The 21,616-nt window shown below is 33.1% G+C and overlaps 1 protein-coding gene across 3 annotated transcripts in view; it reads right to left on the minus strand.

Moving 5' to 3' along the window:
- Window positions 1-21,616, minus strand: part of Hycc1 (hyccin PI4KA lipid kinase complex subunit 1) — a 75,252-nt gene that overhangs the window by 23,806 nt on the left and 29,830 nt on the right. For all 3 annotated transcript variants that reach the window (XM_026414810.2, XM_026414809.2, XM_077795982.1), the window contains 6 exons: window positions 19,173-19,251; window positions 13,805-13,906; window positions 7,891-8,070; window positions 6,905-6,985; window positions 6,281-6,396; window positions 5,800-5,895 (listed from right to left, as the gene is read on the minus strand). In XM_026414810.2, coding sequence (XP_026270595.1) covers window positions 5,800-5,895; window positions 6,281-6,396; window positions 6,905-6,985; window positions 7,891-8,070; window positions 13,805-13,906; window positions 19,173-19,223 — 626 coding nt within the window. In that variant the 5' untranslated portion in view covers window positions 19,224-19,251. The remainder of the gene's footprint in view (window positions 1-5,799; window positions 5,896-6,280; window positions 6,397-6,904; window positions 6,986-7,890; window positions 8,071-13,804; window positions 13,907-19,172; window positions 19,252-21,616) is intronic.

Below are 21,616 nucleotides of genomic sequence, written 5' to 3' on the forward strand. Positions count from 1 at the left end.
CCATAATAAATTTCAGATATATTATTCAGAATATGTTATGATACAATTAAACTTGATAATTTGAAAGTCCAAATGACAGGAAAAAGCTGTATAAAATGACACATCTGAATGATCACACTTTGTAATAAACAAAGAAGTGTCTAGTATGTTCTAAAAATAACATATACACAGTCACAGTTATCTCTGATCTGTGGGATTATAGATCTATTTTCTAATTTGTCTATATGTATTTTCTGAATTTTCTACAATATACATGAGCTTCTTTTAGAATTATGCATTTCTATTTTTAATAAATTTACTAGAAAATGGCTGCTTTCTCATAATGTGTTGTTTGGTATAGTACTAATTAATATAGTACTAGCCAGTAGACTGTAATCAGTTACCTACTTTCTCCTCTGCTCACTGCCTAGAACTTAGAACTTAGCCCTCTATTCAATAAATCTATAACTTCATTTCAAAATGCCTAATTATCACAGATCATTTCAAAAATATCTCCCTGGGAATGTTTTTCAACCAAAGCAACTTTATAGAATAAATACATACACATTTGATATTAAGAGGATCTCAGAGTTATTTGGAACTAAGAATAAAAAGTAAGAGAGAGACTGACATGGTGCCAAATAAAATATTAAAAAGTCTGGGGATATGGCTCAATGTTTAAGCGCCCCTGAGTTCAGTCCCCAGTACCCCCACTCCCACCACCAAAATAAATAAATAAATAAATAAATAAATAAATAAATAAATAAATAAATGTAAGTGGGAAAATAGAAAACTTAGCTTCATGTGAAATAAATTAACTAATTTTGTCTGAAGTTACAAAAAAAAAATTATACCCAAACTAGAGTAAAGACTCATCTTACTCTTGTTATCTAAAGAAGCAAATTTAGTTTTACTTTCTTACTTTACCACAGAGTGGTAGCAAATAACAGAGAACTAATGTATGAAAGGATAGGATTTTTCAATTAATCCATTTATCTATTCAGTAAATGCTTATTAGAAATTGATATTGTGCCAGATACTAGTAATTCAGATGAAAGATGTAGTTCCCATAGAGATCCACAATTGAATGGTGGAGAATGTGCAGTAGGCAAATATCTGCAATGAACAAGTTCCAGAGTTGGCAAGAGAAAAGAATGGACCTCAGGTGAAAGAAGTAGATGGTCAGAAAGGGCTTCTCAGAGAAGGGTTCCCTTTGACCTGAGTCTTGAGAAAAAAAGTGATATTTTCCATTTGGAGAATAGGAAAGGGCAATGGCAGAGGAGAAATAAACAGCATGACATTGAGGAGCCCGGGTAAATTCTAGCCAGATGATTGCTGGGACACTAGCTCAGAAATAATAGAAACTAGCTAGCAAGGTCAGATCCTGAGGTGTTTTATAATGAGTAAGGTTTTATTACACAGAAAATGGGAAGCAAATAAAGGTGTTTGTTTTAAGCAAGGAAGTAACATGATCAGATATATTTTCTCTTTCTTTTTTTTCTTTATGGTGCTGAGTATTGAGCCCAGGTCCTCGTGCATACTAAGCAAGTGTTGTACCACTGAGCTACATCCCTAGTCCTTTTTATATTTTTATTTTGAGACACAGTCTCACTAAGTTGCTGAGGCTGGCCTCCCAAGTAGCTGAGATTATAGGCATGCTCCACTATGCCCAGAGAAGTTGTTTTTTTTTTTTTTTTTTTGTTAATACTACTGTAGAGTGGGAAAAGTAGTACTTTAGAAAAGATGGTTCTGGGGCTGGGGATGTGGCTCAAGCGGTAGCGCGCTCGCCTGGCATGTGTGCGGCCCGGGTTCCATCCTCAGCACCACATACCAACAAAGATGTTGTGTCCGCCGAGAACTAAAAAATAAATATTAAAAAAAAACTCTCTCTCTCTCTCTCTCTCTCTCTCTCTCTCTCTCTCTCTCTCTCTCTCTCTCTCCTCTCTCACTCTCTCTTAAAAAAAAAAAAAAAAAGATGGTCCTGGAAGGACTTTCCAAGGAAGCAACATTGAGCTGAGACCGGAAATCTAGCTGTATCTTAACTAATAGCAGGATCTCTTTTCTCCATTTCTTTTAGTACTTGAGAATTCTCTGAATCACTCTTGCATTATCTGATCTCTCTATCCAAAGATACTCATTTCTCATATACCCTTCACTGTATTTAAATAAAATGCAAAAACAAAACTAAAACTGATACAGAAATACTGATGTTTCAGTTCACCAGGGCTTTTCCCTGAAGTCCTCTGATTTTCCTATAAAATCCAAAACACAAAAGTCCAACCTTGACAAAGGGTAACTAAGTGGTATCATCTCTATTCTGTGTTCAGTTTACTCTGTGGTTATAGATGTCTGTCAAATTCTTAAACTATGTTAAAATAAAATCTCTTTTGGTAAGTATTGTGCCAATACATTTGTGGGAGAAGATCTGAGAATCAATTTGTAAGTGAGGAAAACCTGGCTGTGACTCTCATTCTCCATTGAGAGACACTTGTCTCATTCTTAGGGTAAAGTAAACTTTTGAGATTGCTGTTAATAAACTTCTGCATCATAAGTTCTAAGGCAATCAGAAGCCCCATTCCAGTGAGGTTATTTAGGGAGCTCATGTATTCATGAATATACCAGAACCTAAAGTGGAAAAGAAAGGCCAACTACTATGATCAGATCTCCAGATCACCAGACCAGTGGAGAAGTCTGCCTTAAAAAGGAAGCAATTGTTTTTCTAATTTTTAGTTTGAAAAAATATTTAAAATTTGGTCCAGCTGCACTTCATAGCCATCTGGAGAAAAGATATGGAATATGAAGTGATATTAACCAATATCAAAGCTGCTTTCCTTTCTGTTCTGCTTTTTAAGAAGTAGGGAGAAGAACAGAAGCCTAGGAAAGCAGAAGAAGGATAATTTAGGGAGAAAAGAGAAAATGAGAAATTGCCTAATTAGTAATGAGTGCTTCCCCCCCCCCTTGGCCTTTTGTTCTCCCAAATTAGGAGATTAATAAAGACTGCATCTTCTGTTACTTCCCATAAGTGAAAGCCACACACTAAAACTATGTTCAAATAGTTGGAGGAAAGGTTATTTTGATTGGACTAGGAAGGATGGACAAGATTTAGATAGGTTAGAAAAAGGTTTCCAAATAAAATAACAAGCAATGGAAAAATAAGCCTTAGATTCTTTCAACAAGGAATCTAAAACAACCATCACATGGCCAAAGGACTAGATTTGCCCCACAACCAAGGGATTACTTTAACCTCTGGGAAACCCTATACCATCCCCAGCAGCATCATGAAGCTCATAACTACTGTCATCATTCATAACTTACTGAAGTTTTGTCAACAACTTTCTTTCCATAGATACGAATCAGGCTTAGTTTGACTAAATACAAGTGTTTCTAATTATTTCTGATTCATCTTCAAAACCTACAAAGTTTCTAAATTAGAATGTATCATAATTGATTAAGGGAGCCAGGAGTTAATGAATAACTGGATGTCACCATTGAGAATACAGCAATAGGGAACCGAAAATAGAAATTAAAAACCTAAACAACCAAAAAAAAAAATAGGAATGACAGTTTGATGGAGTTCCTCTTAAATAATGGCTTAAGAGTTAGTGTAATTTAAATCTTTTGAAGTACTCAGATTTCTTCCCCCACCCACATTTCCTTTACAGCTGGTGAACATAGAAATAATTTCTCTTGGGGTATAAATTCATCTAATACATTCCTACTAAAATCTTCCTTGGCCAAAATCCTACAGCTAGAGAAACATAGGCCAATCTATGTTTCTCTGCTTTCAAAACAGACTTTTACTTGCATTCTTCATTGAAGTGTTACTCAGTTCCCTGATTAGGTAAAACTGTCAACTGTCTACCCATAATTATCAATTGTCTACCTATAATGTAAAAGTAATTCTATTAGAAGGCAGTGCATTAGAGTTACAGAGGACAAAACAAGCCACACATATTCTTTCCTAACTTTTCCATCAGTGGTTTTGGGGAAACATCTACAATGGTTCTTATTAGGACAGTATTCAAACATCTATGGAGCTTCAAATTTACATATTACACGTAAACAAACACATGTTCACACACACACATATACATACACATATACATACGTGTGTGCACATAACATATTCTTGGGTCCTATCATCTGACACATTGCTTCAAAGTTTCAGATCAAGACCTGGATGGTGTAGTGTGTTTCAAATTCTACAAGCAAAAACTGCATATCAAGTTTCTACTTAAACTAGTATTTCTGAAGTGTTGGTCCTTATACACATTTTAGTACATAACAAAGTATTTACTGGACCACAGTGAAATCAGAAACAAGGAAAGCTAAACTTAACCCACTTTTCATTTATGAATTGTCGTTCTTCCCTTCCAATTTTTTCCCTTTTTGATTTTAAAAATAGTCTCCCTTGGGGGCTGGAGATATAGCTCAAGCCCCTAGGTTTCATCACACACACACACACACACACACACACACACACACACACAAGTCTCCCTTTTGATAAATCATAAATAATGTTGCTGTTAGATACTTACAAAAACTTAGCAAAATAAAAAGTTGGTAACACCACGTAGATAACCTACATGCTCCACCTCTTTGAAATGTTTGTAGATCTGTAGAACTCAAGCCAGGCACCTCTGTCTTTAGAAGGTTTAAAGCAAGGAATATATCAGAAAGGTTCCATAAGTGAAAGAGATGGCACTGGCATTATCTTTCAAGTTTGCTGTAATTCAGAAATTATCTGAAAGACTCTTTTCACTTCTCTAACAAGCCCCTTGTCTTTTTAACTCCTTCCTCAGCTGATCTTGCATGACCAAGTTCTGCTTTTTTTGTTTATTTTATTTTAATTGATTTTATTTCTAAGTATTGCTCAATAGACTCTCCCTCTGGCTAAGTTTTATGTTCTAAATAATTTCCCCAAATACAAATTGTTTTCTACAATTTCCTTAAGTTTATTTGAGCTATCAAAAGCAATAATTTCTCTTTTCTGTTTCATTTTTATTTTATTTTATTTAAAGGTAACATGTTCATCACAGAGAAGTAGAGAATCATGGAAAAATTACAGAGGAGATAATAGAGGGCAGCTATAGATGAGCTATTATGTTATAGAACAGACTTATGTTATATAAGCTTATTAGTAACAATAAAAAGGAAAAGGAAAAAAGACTTTCCAAACCTTCAAATAAATCATAATTCCACAAATGAGAGACAACCATTGTTAATGTCCTTGTCATATTCCACAGGTACAAAAATAATAATATACTTTATAGTATATATGGTTGCCATCATATTATATATGCTATTAAATATTTGAATACTATTAAATACTTGTTGATAAGGGAAGGAGTTTTTAATGTTTGCATAATATACCCAAAAATATTTATTTAACCCACATTTTCACTCAATTTTTCTTTGAAAGAAAAAAACTTAAAAACATGTATCTCCTACTTATTTCTTGGTATCAAATTAAAGGATGGTAAACATAAATAGATAATAGCAAACAACACAACAAAAAGCCCAACCACATTCCAAAAATGGTAAGGTCTCAGGCATTCTACCCTTTCAGACATGCAGCATAATCCCTTTTTGATTAAATATTTCATTTAAATGTGATCTAGCTTGACAGTCTCCATTATGCTTTTTGTGGCTATCACTTAGAGGGAGCTTTCTATGTATTCCGTAGATTGAGCTCCATAGGACCTTACTTAAAAATTTAAACAAACAGTTACATAAAAACAAAAATAACTGAAGTATATAACAAACTAATAATCCTAGATTAAGATATTCCAATATTAAAACATTTAAATTTCAATTTACCTTGAACAAATTTGACACAGTGATTGAAGAGAAACACTGGGCATATAGGTTAAGGCAGCGTTGTAACACAGCAAAAGGAATGTCAACACTTCAAACCTAAGGAGGAGACAAAGGAATGCTAACACATCTTTAGAATTCTAAAAAGTCAACCATAACAGGGAAGAGGGCACCTTAGGTGAGCTATTATGTTAGAGAACAGATTTATACAACATAAGCATATCAGTAACAATAAGAGCTAAAAGGAAAAACGACTTTCCAAGGGATAACAGCCATACACAACATTTTAAAAACTCAATGTTCCAGATGACATTTGAAGCAGGGTGCAATGACAAATCTAGATGTTTTTCTATTCTACAAAATGACTCAATATTCAAATAAGTTACTACATATAACTTCATTAAACAGTATTCAAAAATTTACTGAAATCATTTTTTGAAAAATTATTGTGGGTAGGATAAGAAGTTTTGGCTCCACAGCATACCTATTCTGTGCTGTCAGCATCTCCCTTTGAGGATGAGGTCCACTGTACACGACTTTTGATAAACCATGTTGGGAGAGCGCACTCTCGGTCAGAGCCATGGACCCAATACTGGAAGGCTAAAGAAAAGACATTTGAACAAAGGAGAAAACAGCTATTCTGTTGAAAATGTGATGTTTAGAATATAAACCATACCAAGAATGGCTACTAGAAACATAAATCTTAACAATATTAATTCAAACTGCCTATCAAATTTATGCTCGAAGATTTAATAAAAATTAAAAACCAAATCACAAATGACAAGTAAAAAATAGCATAAATTCCAAATATACTACCATGAAAATATACAATTACCATGTACAAAAAATTTTAGACTAGTCTTACCTATAAAAAATAGCAAGCATTTCAAAAATAATACTTTCAATAGATCTCTGAGTATCTGATTTTAGATCAATGCTTAATGATTTTGATTTTCCATTTCATCTTGGAAATAGTAACACTTTGGTGCTTTATAATTTTTTAAACATTAAAACTTATCAATATTTTTGCACATGAAATTATAATCTAGTTTCTGACCATATCAAAGCTTAGGACCCAATAAGCTTACTTTGATAAAATGTCACTTACTTCATGATATACAGATGGTTTGGATAAAGATGGAATCGTAAAACTCAATACTTTGCTATGTCCCTGTTTGTCAACTATTTCCTACAAAAGTGAAAGAAAAATGCCTTAAAATATTTGCTTTTATACACACGAATCTTAAAACTAAATTTATATTGTTAGGCTAAACTATTTTTTAAAAAACTGAGTAGAAAATTTTAAATTCTTCAAACTCTTAGCCAATGACAATCCATTATCAATTATTCATAAATAACAGTCATTTAAAAGTACATTCTTCTACATTTAAAGTAAAAAATAGGGCTGGGGTATAGCTCAGTGAATGTTTGCCTCTCATGTATAAAGCCTTGGGTTTAATTCCCAGCTCTGGAAAAAAAAATTCTAAAATAAAGGTAATACATACTTTCTAGGATAACTGAGATATAGATATACTATCTTAATAATCATTGATCTTTTTCATGCAACAAGCTACAGTTTCTAAATTAATTAATGATTTAAACATAAAATATGTCAAGAAAAGAATCTTAAAATTCCTTTCCATACAAAATGTACAAGCCATTAAGTTTATCATCATAATTAACACACAAACTACTAATAATGCAAAATACATGTAAAACAAAGATGTAAACTCTGGAGATAGCACAGATTTTATAGAACTATGACTGGTGAATATTAGACTAAATCTTTTCTAAATTTTTTGAGAAGCAGCCTATAAAAGTTTAAATTGTTTTTATTTAAAATTTTATATAATATTAATATTTTGCAGATACCACTATAAAAATTTTGAAATCATATGCTTTTCAGCTTTCAAACAATTCATAAAGGTATATTTAAATAATTATATATGTGACTGTAGAGTTCCCAATTTCCATAAAAAGTTATTTTGGGGAGAATACATAAAAATAGTACTAGCTTTATTAAAACAAAAAGTAGTTGCAAAATTATGTATTTGATTTGGCAAAAAAGCATTTGTTAATACATTAAATACAAACCAAATTATAAACCCCTAGAAGAAGAGCTTCAATACATCCACTGCTATGCACATTTCTGCTGGCTGAGACTGCAAGGTAGCACCAAATCAGTTCTGGGAGAAACTGCAGTGTAAATCGAAGCAACTGTTCCTCTCCACTTCGATAGAATTCAAAGAGCTGATGGCAGACAGGTTCTAGCAACTGGAAGAAAGAAGAAATGTTAGTTCAAGAACTGAACTCTGTTTGAATGACACTATCATATAAAATATAAAAAGTTTTCTCAGATCGATAACTACAGAAATATACAAATGTTTTAACTTTTTAAGCAAAGTATTCACTGCTAAGCTATTAATAAACCTTTTGAATTCTGGTAGAAGAACAAAAATGCAATGCAAGTATTATGGACACATGTTATCTTTGACATATTCTGTAACTCTGAGGTAATATTGTTATTTAAATCATGTATTTGAATGTCTTATAATAGCTAAGTTATAGGAAGTTTCTTCCTTAACGCCTTTCTTCTTAATAAATTACTTGTATATGTGTGTGTGTGTGTGTGTGTATATATATATATATATATATATATATATATATATATACATACATACATATATAGTTATAGTTATAGGGTAGAAGAAATTGAAATGGAAATCCTGGGCAGTTACTGTCACACATTACCCCTGAGCTTATAATTAGGCAGCATGTGACAGCAATGACCGAAGTAGAGAGGATAAATAGTTACAGAGTGCCTAAATCTAGATTCTTATTGCAACCATGGTTAATTGTCCCTGGATAATCTAAACATTGCTGTAATTTTGTTTTAGACATAGTTCATAGTCATTTATAACATTTTCCTTTCCTCATGCTACCAATTTTATCAAGTTAGTAGAATTGACTGCATCTTTATCATACTCTTTTTAAAAAAACAGCCAAAAGGCAAGATAAGAGAACCACTTAGGTAAGTGTTGTCTTAAAGCCTAAACAATGATCACACACAAATCATAATCAAATATGCAAAGAGATTAACAAAGGTACTCATTTTTCAAGGAAACTATCAGTTTATTGTATTTTTCAATAAATTATATTTCACTGACAGTGAACAGATTTGAATCAATTTACGAAACAAATTTTCCATTACCAATAATTTTAGTGAGCAGAAACCAACTTACAGTAGACATTTTTATTTCATATAAGTCAAGTATATAAATAATATAAAGTCAAATATTATTTGTATAAGTTTAATAAACACTGACTATATCAATAAAGTCTATCCTAAAAAATTATCTAACTTCTAACAATTATTCTTCCATAAAGAATAGTTTTTCCAATCTCTAATGGTCTTTGGAGGACAACTGATATCCATTCTATCCATGGAAGATAATAGGAAATTTAAAGACAGGGGGCAAAATACTCCATCCATAGATGGCAAGAAAAGGTTTCAGGGTAGGAAATTGGAAGAATGGGATTAGAGGTGCCAGGAAAAAAGACTTTTAGGAAGGTCTAGCTTTTGGAAGAGTTTTTAAAAATTTTCTTTGTAGACCAGCCAAAATAATCTTATAATATCCCTAATTTCTAAATCCCTGGACAAACTTTGATTAAATCATTTCATAAAACTTGATAAGTCTAATAAGTGTTTGCAAATTGGAAAATTTATTCAAGACAATCTACTTGAACATAAAATCAATTTTAATCAAAACATACTCAAAGGCTTTATAAACAGTTCCAAATCCCAAATTAAATGGGTTTTTGCTTAATGAAAGCAGAACAAAATGAAGGTGGATTCAAAGGGAGATAGAATTTATGTTGCAAAAAGATTAAAAGAAATTACCTATTTGAAACCACTACAGATAAATATCAACATCTGTTCAATATTTTCCAGTTTGCAAACAACTTTCCACATATGAATCTGGTCAATTTCCACATCACTACAGGTAGAATAGCACTATCTACACTTTCCACATAATGAAATTGATACAAAAAGGCTATCCACCATGAACAATATCACACAGCTTACAAGGGCCAGAAAGGAGTTAGGTCTTTTGACTCCTTTACAACCATACCTTTAATATGTCATAAAAGAATAAAATAAAATACAATGTGGGAAATACAGGCAATGTTTGACACACCTAACTTGAATATATTTGAGGCAAGCCATGGAGCATTAGAACATGCTGTGCTCTTAGTGTCTGGGTTGAATTCTTTAATGTATTTTCTCATGGAAAATTGCCATATATGGCAATTGGGGTTTTAAGTACTAGTAAGAAAGAACCGTACCTCAAGTATATTTTCATGAGTTAGGTGGGCTTTTATGAGTCTAACAAGAACCCAATCACTATTATTCTGTCCATTTTAACATACTTCCTAAGTTCTAAACTAAGCTCAAATGAACTTCTACAACAATCCATTCATCAATTAGAAGTCTGTATCCTAAGAGAAATTCCTAAAGGTAGAAATGCGACACAAAAATGTCCCCTAATCACTAACCTAGGAAAAGGCTTTTAACTAAGCAAACAAAGAATAAAGTTTGAAGAAAATTTTAATTGAATAATTACTGATGAATATGAGTAGGAAAAAGATACAGAGAAGTTGTGAAGGCACTGTTCTGGTACCAGCAGTCAATGGGACCTGACCTCCATCACGCTGGGTTTCCTACTCCTAGAACATAGGAGACTCTATGTCGCTCTTTAAAAAAAAAAAAAAGAAAGAAAAAAAACCCAAAAACAGTTGATTTCATACAAGACTTAAGCTTTGTTATCCTCTAATTTCATATTTATCTTAAAATTACAGTTAATGAAAAAGCACCATCCAAACAAACTGCAGGTATGCCTATACAAACTGTCTCTTTGTACTTTTCTTGAATACAACACACATACCTTAGGGCCCCATGCCCACTGTTCCCCTCCTGGAAATCTCTTGCCCTCCCTTTTTTTCTCTAACTGATTCAAATGTTGACTTTACCATCACCTCCTCAGTCCTGATATATATGTCCCCTACTCCATTTTATTTAGCTTCTCCGCTTTGTCATAGCATTTATTATAATATACATTTAGGTGTTTGTTTAATGTCTATTCCACCTACTAGAACACAAGTTCTACATATAAGATGAAGAATATAGTCTATTTTATTCTCTGCTATATTCCTACCTGGTTCCTGACATGTATTCAATAAATATTGATTAAATGAATAAAACTGAATAATAGAAAAATACTATTAGTAAAATACAAATACCAAATTTCCCAAACTTCAACTAACACCAAAATCAATGTTCTAAATTTCAAAAATGCCAAGAGACAGTCATATGAACTCTTCAGGAATATTTCCAAATTCAGACACAAAGTATTCTAAAGAACAAAAGGGAGGCAACAAAGTTAAAGTAGAGCACATTATTACATTTTAGAAGACTGGGGAAAAGCCTTGAAAGGCTGAGGTGTCTTTTAAGAATACACAGTACACACTGTCTCACCACATTAATCAGAATAAAAACATAAGACAAAACATTTATAAAACTTCTGAAACCAGTGCTTCTCCAAGTGTGGCCCTTAGACCATCCACAAACTGTCACCAGTCCCCAACAACAAAAACACAGAAATTGAGAGGAAACATTTAAACACTCTTAAAGCAATTTTATACTGTTGTAGTAACCAAATGGTGATCACCAGACTTACCAGAGTTTAGGACAGTTAGGGATAACCAAATATGTGTGATGCCTCACATCTGATGTGAGTTGTGTCTCACATTATGCACAATACTAGTCTGTGACAAATTGGAAACAATTTTTAAAAATCATTGTAGTGAAAGACTACAATAATTTAAGAAATATTGCTCTGAATCACTAGAGCTGTAGTCACTAAATTTATCTTAATAAAAGAAATGCTCTAATTAACATACCCAATCAGAAATTTATCCTATGAACTCTTTCCAAAGTAGCCTGGTTAAAACACATGTCAAAAGAGGAATAATTTTTAAGCCTTCCAAAATAATAAATAGTACCTGACAAGCAAGTTTAATTTGTTCCAAAAAAAAAAAAAAAAACATAGCTATACTTACTTTATTAGGTCAAGTAATTCTGAAACAAACATGGGAAATAAAAACAGTTCCAAAAAATGGTTTTGCTTTTAAGGCAAACCTTTCAAGAAAACAGGCTAGCTGGGTACAGCAGCATGCACTCATAATCCCAGCTTCTTGGGAGTCTGAGGCAGGAGTATCACCTTTTTTTTTTTTTTTTTAGTTGTAGATGAACAGAATACCTTTATTTCTTTCTATGTCATGCTGAGGATGGAACCCAATGCCTCATAAGTACAAGACAAGCACTTCACCACTGAGCTACAACCCCAGCCCCAGGAGGATCACTTAAGTCCAGGAGTCCATGACCAGCCTGGGCAACATAATGGTACCCCATCTTAACAAACAAACAAATAAATAAATAAATAAGAAGAAGCAGGCTATCCATACATTCTATACAAATTAAGAAGCTCTGCTTTGGAGAAGAGGAGGAAATAAATCCAATGTGATTGTTAATTGTTATTCCAGTTAAAGTTTGTTGGCTTGTCAATATAATCCCTGTAGCATTTAAAATGTATAATGAATGTATTTTATAGTACAATAAATAGAAGCTGGGCTATTCTACACTACCACCAAAAGAGATTAACTATTCAAATAACAAAAATCCTGGGTTGGGTAGTTTCACTCTAAGGATATATGGATCCACTTAAGACTAGACTCAAGCCTATGTCTCTTTACCACTGAATAATGAGATTAGTGGTATTAGAGACTATCACCTCATTTACCAAACTTAAGAACAAAAGAAATTGTGTAGATCTCTCTCCTGTACCCCACTTCTCTCCACCACCACCCAGCCCTATCCAGGTTCAGGTTCTTAATAGCTCCCTGCTAGGCCATTGTTTGTTATAGACAGCCCCCTGTCTTCCTGCTTATACTTTTCCCATTCTCCAATCTACCCGCCAGTGAGGGGGGGAAGTCTAAACTACTTAAGATAGAAGTCCAGGCTCATCCTGGTTAAGCCCTATGGCTATCCTTTCAGCTTCAGTTCTACCAGTTGGACCCTCTTCTTGTCAACTATTGCATTAGCCTATTTGCCTTTTACCAAGTACCATGCCTTTTTATTTTTCATGCCATTTTCAATCCTTTCTATTTCTCCTGTGAGTAGCAGGATTTATAAACATCAGAATCTGTAGTATAGATTATCATCTTCAAATAAACTGGCTTCCTGACAAAAAGAAAAAGAGGAGAAAGGGAAAAGGCTCCAGTCTATCCAAACTACTTGTCCTTACAACACCTTGTACATTCTCAGGCCTCTCTTGGAATGTTATTTGCTTTGCCTGCTGGAAAACCTGTCCTTATCCACACTCTTAGTCTATCTTGTGTTGCTGCTATAACAGAACATTACAGGCTGGATAATTTATAATAAATAGAAATTAATTCCCTCATAGTTCTCTGGGCTAGGAAATCCAAGCTTAAGGGGCTTCTTGCTGCATCATCCAACAGCAGAAGGCAGAAGAGCAAGAGGGTGCCCAATTGTCCCTTTTATAACAGCACCAGTCCCACCCATAAAGATGGAGCCCTCGTGGCCTAATCACCCCTTCAAGGTCCCAACACTTAAGACTTGTTACAGTGGCATTTAGATTTGGAGGGGACAAACAAGCAAACCATAGTGCCCATAGACCCAATTAAGCATTGCCTTGAAAACACATTTACTTATCTCCTCCTCATTTTCCCAGTTAGGATAAAGATCATGTGTTATTGATCTTGTGATTCTCTATTGAACAGCAGAGCAGACAGCTTATGATGGGCACAGATATTTTCTAAATGTATGTAGCTACCTACAGTTTTCAAAAGTACAGAGATACTTCACAGTAAAAAATCAGCAATCGATCAACAGAATGGTACTAGCATAATGAACCATAAGAGTACTTACCTCACTTTGTGGCTCCTGGATGACTTTATAGAGTGATGAAACTAAAGAACTCTTGTCTTTCAAATTTGTGGCATAATTTGGTAAAGATGTTTCTGGCAGTGTCTAAACAAATTAAAAAAAAATTCATTTTATTTTTATGAAATTCCAAAATAAGCAAAAAAAAAAAAAAATAGATTAGCTGTTGCCAGAAACTGGAATAGTTGGTGGGGGCGGTGACTGGAAGTCACTAATAGGCACTGAGTTTCTTTGGGGGATGGGAATGTCCTGAATTAGATGCTGGTGTTGGTTGCAACATTGTGGATGTACTAAAAACTATTGTATTCACCTTAAAATAGTGAATTTTATATGGTGTGGATTATATCTCAACAAATAAAATAAAATGTATTTTATTCTCTTATCAACAGAAACATAAATTAATACCAAACCATCATCTTTAATTACAGTTTGGGGTTAGAAATGAGAAAACAAACTGGGTTTAAAGCTATAGATATATTTTTGTAGCATTGTATAAATTATAGTTTCATTAACTATGTTGATCCTGCTTCATGTTATATAAGGATTTGATAACATTTCCACCTAAAAGCCACAGATCACCTGATCCAAGTAACTACTGAGTTACATGTTGAGATTATTGAGCTGATCTATTTTCTGTATTTGGACAGAAAATTTAAGACTTTTCAGAACTGGAGAAAAACATATCCATACCCCCAGCAAACTAAAATGTCATTAAAAGTGTGGACAACCAATCACAGCTTGCCAGACCTACCCACCCACACAGGACACCAAGACCAGAGAGGAATGGAAAGAGACAAAATTCAGTAAGAAGTCATAAAACTTTGGGTAAAATAGCAATAAGGAAAAGGAAAGAAAGAGAGAAAGAAAGGGAGGGGAAACAACTCATTATAACAATAACAAAAACATATGCTTCTAGAGCATACCCACTTCTGTAGCATTGTTATTTTTCCTCTACCAAATGACTTTTCTTCTTCAATCGATGCTAATTCAGTGGATACCATGTCTCAAGATATCCTTGTCACTCCAAGATATACACTATTTCTTACATATCTCATAACCTTGCATTTCATGATTTTACATGGATTGTGGTATGTGATATAGGTATTTGTATGCATAAACAGGGGTAGAAAATTAAACCACCGACATTCTCATAATTAGGATACTTGATTCATTTCTACTTTATTCTGAGCTCCTTGAGGGAAAGAACACTCTTATCGTGTTTCCCATTCATGTCACTCAGCACAAAGCCCCATACTCAAATCTTTGCTGAGGGAACATATTACAAAGAAACAGAATAAGAAATAGAAGCTGTCACTGTTTACCCTTCAGAGGGTTCTTTCAAAAGAAGTCATATTTCACCTTAGAATACAAAAGTGGATAGTTTTGATTTAATCTAATGAGAGAATTTTGTTTACCAGAATGGTAAGTTAATGTGAACTATTTGGGAACCTTCCACCATTTTCCAGAGGAAGAAAATACTTTCAGTGTACTGCTTACATAAAGAAGAGATTAGGGCATTCTTCAATATTTCAAAAGCAAGTAACAAAAGACATCCAGGTAACATTTCATTTCCGTAATTTGATTAAGAGTAACCTCACACTGGGGAAATTTATATAAAAGGGACTAATGGTCAAATATACAGAAGATTTCTAATTCCTGAATAGAAACCTACAAGCCTAAATTATAAGTATAAAATAGATATAGATAAATATAGTCTATATGAAAACATTATATAAATGCCTAATATACATACCTAGTTACATATATTTCTAGTATAATTATACCTATAAAGTTTAAGAATAAATGAATTAAAAATACAAATATTTTAAAATTGCTATTGAATAGAAAATTATAATATTATCTATACTATCTAGGCTAAAATTGGAACAGTCACTAAAAACACAAATTATAATCCTCAGTGTATGTATCAATTTAGCTTCACAGAGTACAATCTTTTCTGTGAAACAGCCAAAGGAAGAAAAAACAACTTTTTTTTTCTGAAAAGTCAAGGTCTGGGAAATACCTTGAATTGGGACTACTACAGTTGAATGAGAGAAAGGCTATCTTAAAATTTAGTGCAAAATTATTATATATTATTCACAATTCTGTCATTATTTCATTTTATGAATGTCTGTAAAAGCAGTGGGATATAACTGCTATGTTTACAAGGGATGCTTTGAAAAACTTAAGATCTGAAAGAAACAGATGAATATAAGTACTGTTACAAAAAAAATTTAAATTTTCTGGTAGCATACTAGTTCAAATGTACTGGTTTTCTTAAGTACTAGTAAGGTTTCTCATGTTTCAAATGAAGATGAAAAGTAATAATGGAAAATTATGTTGAAATTATTCTTGGCAAAATTTGAAGAAGACAGATGCTTCATACTGAAGTATCATTTGGCAGATGGTTTTTCAAAAATGTAAGGAAATAATATGGGTTGGGTGGAAGAGAATTAATGAAGATGGACAGATGGGTAAAGAACCACTAAATAAAACAAACTTGATCAACAACATCACACTTAAAACTGGATTTTGAGTAATATACTGAGATTTAGTGACTATCAGGAAAAAAAATGGAGTCTGGAAATCTGTTAGCTATTCTGAGAAAAACATAATATAATTTGCAAGGTAATATTGTATAAATGAATCTTTGGAAAGATAGAAATTAAACCATTCATGAAATCTTAAAATGAAAAATCCAAGTTTTACTTGTTTATAATGAAAATACTAATAAGAGATTGGATAGCTTTTCCAAAGGAAAAAAAATGTTTCTTTCATTTTTAAGATTTTAAACAAAAGACTTGCACAAAGCAAATTGCTGTCTCTGCATTTCAGAGTCTGTTGAGTCAGATTTTGAGGTTAGGAGTTCAAATTGTCATCATGGAAGAGCACAGAACTAAAATCATCTTCACAGAGCAACTACTTCAAATTTTCTGAAGACACTGAGATGTGGAGAAGTTATATGATTTTCCCAATGTCATAAAACCACCTAGTAGGAGAATTAGGATTAGATCAAAGGGTATATGACTCTAGGCCTACTTAATAAATCACAATGATTTTGGCCTTATTAATGCCATGGTTATTATTAAACAACCAAACTGAGATTTCTCTAAAAATAAGTTATGTACCCTCAAAACCTTCCTTCTTAAGTATTTTAACTAAAATATGCAATTTAATAACACAAACCATTTCAAAAGACAAGTTACTCTAATTTTAAAAGTACTTTGCAGATTTATTCCCAAGCAATTTTCTACCTTCTATTACCTCTGGTATGCTGGTTTAGCCTGACAATCTTGTTCTTTTTATCAAAACACAGAGCTGAATTCAACACACATTAACATAATTCAGAATAACACTCAAAATCATTTTCAGGAATGCCTATCAAATTAGTCAAGGAATAGGAAATATCTTTCCTTAAACTGGCTGTCATAAAGACTTGAAGATAATTTAAACATTTGTGCTAACAAATTTATTGGAAACTAGGTAAATTTAATATGGAGGGTAGGGAGAAAATAAATTATATTATTTTTTATTCCAGGTGGCCTATGATTTCACTCTCTCCTCCCAATGGAAAATTTTCCTTAACTTTACATTAAATTAATTTTAAAATGTAAGAAAATATTGCTACCCAGTGTAAGGATGGCCTTAGGTTTTAGCCTAAGCTACTCCATTTTAAAACTCCAGTTTGAAACCTGCAGTCTCACCTGGCACCTATAGAGCCCTCCAGTATGGCCCTCAGGCACAAACAAGTCACTTCTCTCCACCCTGATACAAACTCAGAATGAAGTCTCTGGCAGACCTGCCTCCCCCCCCCCCAAAAAAAAAAAAAGGGAAAAAAAATCATGATACTACACATCAAATCATATTCAACACTTTTAATGTAGAAAAGAAAAAGCTTAAAAACATCTTGAATGCTTACTACTAAGACAAACTTAGCAGAAAAAAAGCACATACAAAATTTAATCAAATTATTAAAAATTATATAAAGCACTATATACTGCACACTTTTATAACATTCTGTAACACTTCACGATGACAAGGGATCCATATAGAAGGATGCTCAATTCATGACTATAAAAGCTGAGAAAGTAAAATTCTACCCAGACACTCAACAGGATTAGATAAGAGACAGATAAGGCCAGCTGCAAAATGAATAGGATACATTGCTTCTCCCAAGGTCACACTGCAATTGAAAAGTGTCATAACAACCTCCTTTTTTGAATGATTACTGAATTCTTACTCCCTGAAAATCCTTGTTGTCCAAAAGAGATTATCAAAAACTTTGTTATTTAAACATATGTCAGTAACAATGAAACATCCCACTCTTGTCTGAGGACATAAGTCACTTTGACACAGAGAATCAATCTTGATTTCCAATGCAGGCGCAGAGCTTCAGATAAAGGGTTTCTGAATACAACAGTCCAAATCCACGTTACTGTTATAGTTTTCCAGACTGCAAGATCCTGGATCCACTTTGAAGTCCACACCAATGTGCCCATTACAAACAGCTCTGCTTTGTTTTGAATTTATCAAAATACAGACAGCTTTATTTAAATATCACCTATATTCTACCCTTCCTTTTATACTGTTTATCTTTTCCTTTATTTGAGGAAATGTCCTTTCTTGTGCAATCTCCCTCACTGCAACAAGTCAATAAACCTGATAATGTCAGACTGTAAGTTTCTCCCTGAGGTTTTGGAAGTGATGGGTTGAACAAAATCAAAGTGACAATTTCAGCCCAAACCTTTTGCTTCTGTGGTTTATGATCATGAAGCTCACACAATTTTGGTGTTGTATAAGGACAGAAAAAAGGAATTAGCTGGTTTAGGGAACACAATTTTAGTCGTGATTAAAAAGAATTCATGAGACAAGCAAACATGAGATTTATGTCCTTTACCAACTAATAAAGATTATATACTTCTTAAATAACCACTGGGTTAGCCAACTGAGAAAGATCCATTGGTAGAAACCTGGGCAAGTACTTTCCCATCTTCTCTCCATTGTTGATCATGCCCCGTGCCACTGCCCTCCCCCATGACTGGGAGAAACATTTTGACAATGAATCATTGATGGTCACTGGAGAGTCACATCAACATTCATAACCATTCTTAGTGGAGCTGCAGTGAAGGGAGAAAATACGCAAGCAAATAAATGGATAAACTCTGAACCACCACTCAGGAGAAAACAGAAATTAATTTTCTAGAAAAAAGATTACCATGTGTAAATAGTTCTCTATTAAGATATTATTAACATGCTTGTCCCACAGCTATTTATCTTTTCAGTCAATATACAATTTAAAAAGTCACTGAAAACTTCTCTGAAATATAATTTTTAGATTAACAGTAAATATTACCTTAAACTCTGACAACCATTCCTCCACAACCCCTTTCTCTGAAGTAAACATCTTTCCACATCTGTTCCAAACCTTCAACCTGAAAATCAACATAGAAAAAGGTTAAAATTTGAATATTTTTTATTCAGATTACTATACATAGAGGTAATCCTATAATGTTAAGGCCATTTGTGAAATTAAAATCATTCAAACATAAATTACCACATTCATTTCAAAACCAATGTGCATAAACAAGACTTAAAATGCAAGTATTTTGACAAAAGTATAAATACCATAACATGATGAAATTGGCTGTGCAATTGATTCAGCTTTCAGGAATGCCAGCTGCAAAACATATTGAAATTTTTTCTCTAGTTTCCATTAAATAATTTTTAAAAAGATCATTTTTCTTAAAATTGCGGAAAATATTTCAAAACTGTGAAAAATTAAGAATACACCCAAAACTGAATCTATAGAAAGAATTAAAGTAATTTAATTTGCTTATTTTTCAGTTCTTCACAGCAGCAACTACCTAGACAAGACATTCAGTTCCTTAATACCTTAATATTCATTTTTTTAAAAAAAGTGACAGTATCCAAAATACTAACCCTATTCAACAGTACTTATTCAGAAGATTGGGCTTTACATAAGTAAGAAGGGAAAACAACAACAAGCAAGCTAACGGAAATGTGTAATTTTTTCTGGGGGTGGGGGTGGGGGTTACCAGGGATTGAACCCAAGGGTTCTTAACCACTGAGCCACAATATCCCCCAACCCTTTATATTTTTTATTTTGAGAGATGGTTGTCAAGGCTGGCTTTCAATTTGATGATCCTCCTGTCTCAGCCTCCTAAGACACTGGGGTTTTAAGCATGTGCTGCCATGCTCTGAATAATATTTTTTGTTTCAAGCAAATTTTTTGTTAAAAGTACAATCTATTTTCCTTCAACCATCCATCTGTATGCAAGTATACTTAGAAACTGTTTCCTAAGGGAAAACTTTAGCTCTGTCTAAACTTCCTAACCCCTTGACTCTACACAAATACTGGAGTAGCTTTCTTCACTTTCATCAATGTTACAATGTAGCAGAACCTGAGGCAGAACTGCCAAAAACTGAATCCTGATTGTTCTATTGCTTATTTGTAGGATAAACTTTGGGCAGGATATTTGACTCACTTTTCATCAGTGAAAAAGTAATAACCATAGAACCCATTTTCAAGGGATTACTGTAGGATTAAATTTTAAAATGAAGATAAAAGCACTTATTACAGGGCCTGGCAATAGAGTATTATTACAGGCAGTATTATTATTAAAGAACATTACAAACTCACATAATCTTTGCTACGCTGTTCATCAAAGTATACTGAGCTATCTTAATGAAAAACAGAGATTCTTGCGGATGAATATATTCATTCATTCATGATGACTAGAGTTTTATGTATCTCATTTTTTAGAATAAAAAATAGCTCATTTTTCCTTCAATAGAGTCAGACTAACAGAAAAATCACATATTTCATTACATTATTGATTTGTCAGAACTGTATGGACAAAGTTGGCTTTGGAATGTTATCCTAAATGTTATCAAAAGCATGCTAGGTCACATTATCTCTCCTATAAGCCAACAAAGGACAAAATTCACATCCTCAGTTTTCAGTACAGGAAAACTCTCCCTTAAAATAACTGGGGCTGTTTTGTATTATGAGTATTTTGAATCTCATAGCTGATTAGCTTTGCTCTAATTCTAACAAAATTGGGAGCCAAAGTTTCTGCCCTAACTTTGTTCACATAAAAAGCAAGCCTAGATCAACTTTTCTATTGCCTTAATTTATATCATTACACTTGTTTTCTTTTACCCTGTATCTACTTAGTTTTACTCCTTTATACATATTTATGAAGCAAAGTAAACATAAATACACAAAACTTTTCCTTTATATACTCTATTGTTTAATTAAGATTAAAAAGTCATCACAAATAGTACACCATATCAAGTTACAAAGAATGCGGCATGTATTTTCCAAAAAAGTTCCAAATAACTTTATAGTTAAAATTAAGGCAAGGGCTGGGTTGTGGCTCAGGGCTGGGGCTGAGGCTCAGCAATAAAGCACTCGCCTAGCATGTGTGAGGCCTTGGGTTCAATCCTCCACACCACATAAAAATAAATAAATAAAATAAAGGTATCATGTCCAACTACAACTAAAAAATAATTTTTTTAAAAAAATTAAGGGTAATTTTTAAAAGAATCAGTAGGAATATGCAAAGTTGCCAAGTAAGGCATCTTTGAACAACAGTGATGGAGCTATACTTCTAGATAGCAAGGCTTACTATGAAACTTACCAAAACTATACTAAAATTATAAAATGATATTGTCATAAGGGTAGAAAAACTAACAAGGAATAGAACAGAAACAGACCTGCACATACATGGTCACCTGTTTTATGGCAAAAGTGACACTGAATTCTTCAAGGAA

This window comes from Urocitellus parryii, chromosome 3 (assembly GCF_045843805.1).
Source record: "Urocitellus parryii isolate mUroPar1 chromosome 3, mUroPar1.hap1, whole genome shotgun sequence".
NCBI classification, from domain to species: Eukaryota; Metazoa; Chordata; class Mammalia; order Rodentia; family Sciuridae; genus Urocitellus; species Urocitellus parryii.